The following is a 7,824-nucleotide window of genomic DNA, read 5'->3' as shown; positions in this document are numbered from 1 at the left end:
TGTCTTTGACAATGTGTATACAAGGGTGAAGTCCTAGGAGACTGGGGAAGGACAAACATTTTTAGTGAGAAGGAAGAGGGAGAGAATTACAGCCCAGCTACTTTAATGTCAAATGCCACAGCAATCTGGGATATATATACAAGTTCTTTCAAAGCACTTGGAAGATAACAAGGATGCAAATAGAAGCTTCTGTGGACTTACCAAGAACAAATAATGTCAAATCAAATTATTTTATTGTAGAACAAGGCCACAACTCTTGTGAATGGAATAGAATGAACAGTTACCATAACTAGACATGGGCATGGCATTTGCTATTGCTTTCCACTACATTCTTAAGAACAAGCTTAGCAAATGAATAAAAATGTTTCTTACAGTTGCAAAAAAACCCCCACACTTAAACAACAGTAAGTAGTATTTCTGTTTAAAATTGTGAGAATGTTTTCCAAGTTCCTGGATTTCACTGTGGCAGAGCATTTGATAACCATCACTAAAGAAAAGATGAACTGGTCTGGTCAGGCCAGCAGGTTTTTTTTTGGTCTCAACATGTGAAGGGCTCTGATGAAGAAGTATGAAGTTGGAAAATAAATGAACAACCTCGTTCAGATATATATAACTAAGACTACTTCTTCTTCTTCTTATTATTATTATTACCACAGTGCCTATAGGCTGTACTAAACATTAGAACCCACTGTTGTCTGGGGGTAAGTATGTCAGCCCAGTGTGACTGAAGGGCTCAGTCTGGATCTCAGGCCCTGGCCAGGATGGGGCAGTGGATGGAGCTGGGGCAGGTGCTATTGGGAGGGGGAGGGAAAATGGGCTCCTGGGGTGCTGGAGGAGCAGTGACAGCTCACTTCAGCCTGGATGTAGGGATCTGGGGTCATGTTCAGGCTCCTAGAAACCCTGATGAATTTTCAGTTCCATTAACATCACCATTTCTTTCTACAGGTTTCAGTTGTATGTGAAGTGCAAAGGTTTATCAGGTGTAGCACAGTGCTGTCATCAGTGCTCCTGCAACCCTGGGACCGAGATGTGAAAAGTTGTTACATTTAAATACTTCGCTTTTGTTGAAGCAAATGAATAGAAGGTCAGAGAATGTGAATTATCTTCCTGCTGTCCGTTAACTGATTTACAGATCCTGTACCTTAGTTCTAATCAGAGGCAGTTAAAAAATCCCCAGAAGGTTGGTGAAATATAAATTACTTTAAAAAATCAGCCGTAGGTAATATACACCTTTTTTTGCGGTATGAGCAATGCCAAGATTAATTTTCATGCTTTTCATCTGCTGCTACTTTGGTCTTACTACAATTTCAAAGCACTGATCAGCACGTTCCCCTTGTGCAGCAGCAGACGCTGACGGCTCCTGAACGAGGAGCTTCTGTGCCAGGCGGTGTGTCTGACCGAGGGCAGCGCTCGCTGAGAGGCCGAGCGCTGCTGCGCTGTCCCTGGCTCCCGCCGCGCCACCCGGGGGCCGTGGCGGCTCCGGCCCGCTCCCGTTCCAGCGCAGCGCCGCTCCCCGTGCCCGCGCGGCTCGGCGCCGCCCGGCCGCCGCTCCCACGCCCAGGGCAGATGGGCGCGTTTGGCGCCGCATCCCTGTCCGCTCCGACCCGAGCCCGGCCACGGCTCTAGGGACGAAATAACACCGGCCTCGCTGCCCCCGGCCGCGCCCCGCCCGCCGCTGCTCACCCCGCCCGGCTGCCGCCGCTCCCGGTCCCGGAGCGCTGCGGGCGGGCGGCTGCCCCCTGCCGGTCCGCGGCGGCGCGGCTGGCGGCTCCTCCCCGCCCAGTCCCCGCCCTCACGTTGCCCGGGGAACGGGGATAGGGAGCAGCCGGGCGGCCGCTGCTTCCATCCCATCCTCTCCCAGGCGGTACCCGCAGCGGAGCAGCACCCGCACGCCCCGCCGCCATGCCCCGAGCCGCCCCGCTGCTCCTGCTGCTGCTCGCCCTCGCCCAGCGCCGCGCCTGCCTTCCCGGGCCGGCCACCGCCGCGCCCTCGGGCCGGGACCCCTGCCTCAGCCAGCCCTGCCGCAACAACGGCACCTGCTCGCCGGTGCCGGCCCGGGGCCCCGCCGCGCCCCGCCGCCTCCAGCCGCTGCCGGCCCAGCCGCCGGCCGCCTACAGCTGCGCCTGCCCCGCGGGGGTCACCGGCACCCACTGCCAGGTAAGGGGCGCGCCGAGAGCGCTCCGCGCGCCCCTCCCGCGTGCCGCCGCCTCAGCGCGTCCCTCCTGCCCTGCGTCCTTGTGCCCGTCCGTGTCCTTGGGTGTCCCCGCTCGCTCTGCGGCTGGCTCCTTCCCGCCCGGGGTCCGCCTCACCCCACCCCGTCTGCGGGCGGCTCTGCCCGGTCTGCCTCGCCCCGTACCGAGCTGTTCCGGTGCCTGTTCGCCGGCCAGGCCGCCCCGGAGGAGCGTAGCGGCGGCGGCCGGTGCCCGCTCCCCCGGCGAGCGGCGTCCATCCTCCGCGCGGCCGCTCCTGCCCGCCGGCAGCTCGCGCTGCGGCCGTTGGTGCCGTTAGCGGCCGCTGCGGGCCGCCTCGGGCTGCCCCGGGCTTCCCGGGGACCGGCGGCGCTTCATGCCCGGGGGCGCGTAACGCGGCTGCCGGTGCGGGCTCCGGGCGTGCGGCGGGGCGGCGGCGGAGGGGCTCGGTTAGAGCTGAACGGGGATGGGGCTGCGCTCAGCCAGCGCCTTCCAGGCTCGGCTCAGTACTGTAGCCAGCCCCCGCCGCCCAGGTCTCGCAGTTTATTCAGTACTGACTTATTTTAAGGTGAAAAGGGTGGTCCTTGTAAGTGGATGCTGTGTTGCATTGAGTACTGATCACTAAATCGTGCCTCCGTAGGTCAGGTGTACTTGCTCCCCCATTTCGGGTGCTTCTTGGAATGATTTTGAATTCTGAAAGGTCAGAATGTTCTGAGTAGGGCTGATGATGTAAAATACAGTGAGGGCGGTAAGCAGTATCTTTCTAATGTGCTTGGTCACATTGAGATTTAATGTAATAATACAATCTAATTATTGTTACAAAGTTGTGGGGTTTTTTTATCTCTAGCATTAAGGATTAAAATCTTTGTTATCATGGTCAAAAATTCACAAAAACTTAATCTTCTGTATCTTCAGATAAGGAAAAGCAGGTGCAGGGACAAAGAGGCTTGGCTCCTGCATATGTAGATGATGCTATGGGTTACTTTCTGTAACAGCCGTGTACAAAAGGCTGTATGGATTGGCTACCATTACTTTGGATAATGCTCTCTGTTTTAAGTGCATTTGATGTAGAAGCAAATTAATTCAAGTAAATTCAGTTTGCCTTTTTTTTTTTTAATTGTTTCTTGGTCATATAGTACCCAAGTTATACTGTTGAACAGATAAAAGGGGTAATGCGTTTACTGAAGACTTAATGTTTAGGTGAATATAAAAGTGACTGTAAAGAAGGAGCGCTCCTCACGGACTTCTGTGCTTGCCTTGAAATATCTCAGTTGATTCAGTGTAACAACGAAAGTGAAAATATTTACAATAATGAGGGTCTGTAAAATCAGGCAGATGAAGGTGGATTAAATAGATTTCTCTTTGGCTAATTTTAGCTGTTGGCCTCGTAAGAATTTACTATATTTCTATCGCTACAAAGAAAGAAAGAAAGAGAGCGCTGTGTGTTTGCTTCTGCTTGTTGCAGTTAGACCTAAATGTCTGAGATCCATGACTGAAGGATTAATGACCCTTTTAAAGACTTGGTAAAATGTAGCACTTGCTGGCATCATACCTCCTGTGAAGTGTTGAGCCCGGGGAACTGGATTTAATTGTTTTTCTAGTAAAAGAGATAGGCAATATTTTCATAGCACTTCATGCTTTTTATTAACTAATAAGAGGAGGATTATAGACTCGTACATTTTGTTTCTTTTTAGAAAATACTGAGTAATGACCCTGGAAGGGAAACTGATAAACAAATGGGTGCAACTTCTAGCTTATCATGTCAGCAGCTGAAGTATGGATGCCAGTTAGCTATGAAAAGTTAATATGGTTTTGAAATGTAACTTTAATTAACTAGAGAGCAAGCAGGTTATTTGGAGGGATAATATAAGTATGATATATCCATAGTTGAGGTTTTATTAATTTTATTGAAATAACTATTATACAAATGTATCAATTCTTGTATTGCTCTGGCATTCAGATGCCTAACAGCTTAAACTCCTACAAAGAAAGGTAAAACAGATCATGTTTTCCAATTCAGTGATAACAAATAACTGTGATGATTATAAAAAACTGTAAGGATTTTTTTCTCATATCTCTTAAGGACTGTGAGAAAACTATGGACAAAATCAGGGAATCATTTGAATATATCTAGACGGGATTTTCAACTTAACTACTGAGGCTGTTATTGAACAGTTGGACTTGCAGAAGACAATACCAAGAGGTGGAAAAAAAAGAACAGGAATTATTATGCTTAAACACCTAGATCATGGAGGGTAAAGTTATGTTTTTGGAATTTTTTGATGGAACTGGAGTTTTTGGGAACCCCACTTCTCTGAAAATACAGATTTATTTTGTTGTTACTTGCAGTGAAAGCAATGTTTTGCTGATTCTGCTTAGAATTCTGCCTAGAGATATAGAATGAAGGAAAGATGGGCACAGTGAAGTTGATAATGTAGAAGGATAGCTAACACTCAAAGCTGGAGATTGCCCACAAATATTGCTACTGAAGCTTTTACTGTAACTGGTTTTGTTGCAATTGACAATGCTTGTGCTGGCATAGGAGAAGTGGCAAAGAATAAGACTGGCATCACATAGACATGGGATACGTCTAAATGCTCAGAGCTTTCTTGTCACCGAGTGAAGTATTTAACTTGGACTTAAGCTACTTCCATGATCTCATATTATAATTGCTTTACTAACTCATTATTTATTTAACAACAGAAATTACAGGTCCTCTTAGTGTATCCATCCTATGAATTATGCATGTGTATATATCTTACATTACTTGTTTTGTAAACTTAAGTTTTGTTTTGTTATGGATTGTTTGGTTTCACATTGTGGGACATTGCTCTCATTTAACTCAATTTCTTTTCATGGTTCTGGATTTTTCCCCCTCTTTATCATATTTCTATTCTGTGTGAAGAAGAAATAGAATTAATGGGTTGAAGTATCTTAAATTCAACCACCCTTCTGCAAGAGTTTGAAATTGGACAATTCTCAGCTTAACACTGAGAGAACTTGGCAAAATAAATTGAAACTAAATGAGTGAGAGATATTAAAATTCCCTAAACTTTATATTCCTTAAGTTTTTACTTATATTTTACTTTGAAAGGCAAACATTAATCTGTATTTCTAATCACTAGTGTAATGACTACTCTGTTATTTCTAATGATATGTATAATTCAATACAATTGTTTTTCTTGATCAGGAAAGTTTTATGTCAATATTGTTTTTTTTTTCCCATGCCTTGTGAAATAATTTTACAGATATAAGGTACTAAATAGGAAATGAAAAATTCCATGCTAGACTTGGTCATTTCCTTAAAAATCCAGAATCTGAACCTAGCTAATTGCATTAAATTGCATAATGTTTATTTGGTTCCATGTTAGTTCTAATTCCATTGAAAGACTATAATGTGAAGAAACAGTCATTTATCAATATATTTTAAAATTTGTTTTAGTTGCTTTTCTTGTTTTGTTGTTTGTTTGTTTGTTTTCCTTTCTTCTTCTCTCCTGTGGTTTTTAATTTTCCCTCATTGTTTTACTTTGGCGCTTTTCAGAATGCTTTTATTTATTTTATAGATTCTGTTAGTAATCAAAACTAGAAAACAAGTAGTGTCCAAGCATTTTGAGCCAGCATCTGACTTTGCAGCAGTTCTCTTCTATATAGTCTGATTAGTGCTGAGTGAATGTTCCACTTCTGAAAGTGATGTGGTAGCCACTGATGTAATAGCATTTCGGAGCTAGTATTGGAATTATTATTTTAGTAGCAAAATGATCTCTTTGATCTTGGAAGATTTGTTGTCTTTCCACACCTATCATGACTATCTTTCTATGCCTATAGTGTAAAATATTTTTTACATGTAATTGTGAACAGTTTATTTAAAATGAAATTTTATGAAGATGTAACCTGAGTTTAAAACAGTGAAGGAGGGAAGTGATGGTATAAAAACTAATACAGGTGGACAGTAGTTTATATTTTGATTTTGTTTGTTTGTTTGTTTTTGTTAGAACCTTTTAGTTGTTTTTTTTGCTCCTGAATGTCTGCCTGATTATGGTTTTCTTCATTCTCTCATTTTTTGTACTTTTGAATGCCAAGTGATTTTATTCTCATCTTTCACCATTGTATTTGAACATTTGTAGACTGGAATGCAGTGATTCAGTTCTTCATTTTGTGCCCTCTACTTGTGTTTGTTTTTTGTTTTTTGGGGTTTTTGTTTGTTTGTTTGTTTGTGGGGTTTTTGTTTGTTTGTTTGTTTTTTAAATCCTATTTTGGGTTTTCGTTTCTTAGAATTTATTTATCTTCCTAATAGTTTTCTGATAATGTGCTGTTTAGTGCTGAATGCAGACATCCATGGTTAGCAAACTGCTACACAATGGATGATTATTGTTTCTTGACTCAATGATCTAATACTTCAGAGTAAGTGGTACAAAATTTCATTGGTCAGGTTATTTCAGGTTGCACTAGACAGTGCTGTATAAAAGGACATCCTTTAATCAGACTGCTAAATCACCTTCATGTGAGTATCCTGATTAATTCTTCACGAGATCCTATTTTCTATTAAGCGCTGACATCCCTTCTGAAAGGTCTCTAAATAATCCTTGAATTCATAATGAGTTCTCTAGCATATTTTAAATGCTATTTTTCCATCCTGTACTCATTAATGAAAGGTATATCCTTAGGTTATATGGTTATTGTGTTGTGTTTTGTTATGTGACCATTCTGTTTCCTCTTTCATCTTTAATAAGAGTAAATTGTATAGTTTTCTTGTTTTATTTGGATGTAGCTCAGCTGGAGTTCTGAGCTACCATGTTACTTCCTGCTGATGAACTCTGCTAACTCTTGTGGTGCTTTATAAAGTTGCAGAATTTGAATATTTGTGTTGATGCATATATTGTGTGCTAGAAGAGGCTGCGAGAGCTCAGATTGTTTTTCCTGGAGGAGGCTGAGGGAAATGAAGTGCCATCTTCAGCTACCTGATGGGTGATCATAGTGAAGATGGATCAAGACTTCTCTCAGACATGCTCAGTGAAAGGACAAGAGCTGACGTGTTATAGTAGGGGAAGTTCCAGTTAAATCTAAGGAAAAAAAAATCCTCACAGTTATGGTGTTTAACACTGGAACAGACACTTAGAACAGTTGTGGGATCTCCATTCTTGGAGATTTGGGACATAAGTGGCCAAGACCCCAAGCACCTTGGCCTAGCATTAGCCTAGGCCTGAGCAGCAGTTGGACCAGAGAGCTCCCTCAGGTCCCTTCCAGCCTTAACCGTTCTATGATTCTGTTCTGTGATTCCATATATACACACAGTTGTAGAGATTTTTTTTTTCCCTAGATTTTGCATTTGCCTATAACTCTGTCATATTTCTGCTTTCCCTTTGCTAGATGTTCTGCTAAACTATTTGCACATATATTATTCTTATATCTTTTACATCAAGTCTAGACTGTACCTGGAAGCTGACAAACTTGTGTACAGTGCAAGCAGAAGTTCTAAGATGACAATATTATTATTAGATATCTGAAAGATCTTTAGTATTAATTTCAAGCCACTTTGTTTACAGCTCCTTTAGTCACCAATTAGTATACTCACATTTCATAGTCAGTACTGAGTTTTCTTCTTCAAGTAACAATTATATGTCCAACAGGACTGCTG

The 7,824-nt window shown here is 43.4% G+C and overlaps 1 protein-coding gene across 1 annotated transcript in view; it reads left to right on the top strand.

The window, feature by feature from the left end:
- Positions 1 to 1,902: 1,902 nt before the first annotated feature.
- The window catches only part of DNER (delta/notch like EGF repeat containing), a gene marked incomplete at both ends in the record, with an annotated part of 112,366 nt that continues 106,444 nt past the window's right edge, over positions 1,903 to 7,824 (top strand). Inside the window, one exon of the mRNA XM_080350118.1 lies at positions 1,903 to 2,157. Within this exon, the coding sequence (XP_080206244.1) occupies positions 1,903 to 2,157 (255 nt within the window). The remainder of the gene's footprint in view (positions 2,158 to 7,824) is intronic.

This window comes from Nesoenas mayeri (genome assembly GCF_963082525.1).
Source record: "Nesoenas mayeri genome assembly, chromosome: 9".
NCBI lineage: Eukaryota > Metazoa > Chordata > Aves > Columbiformes > Columbidae > Nesoenas > Nesoenas mayeri.
The sequence above is the reverse complement of the archived record's forward strand: the minus strand, read 5'-3'. Positions and strand labels throughout refer to the sequence as shown.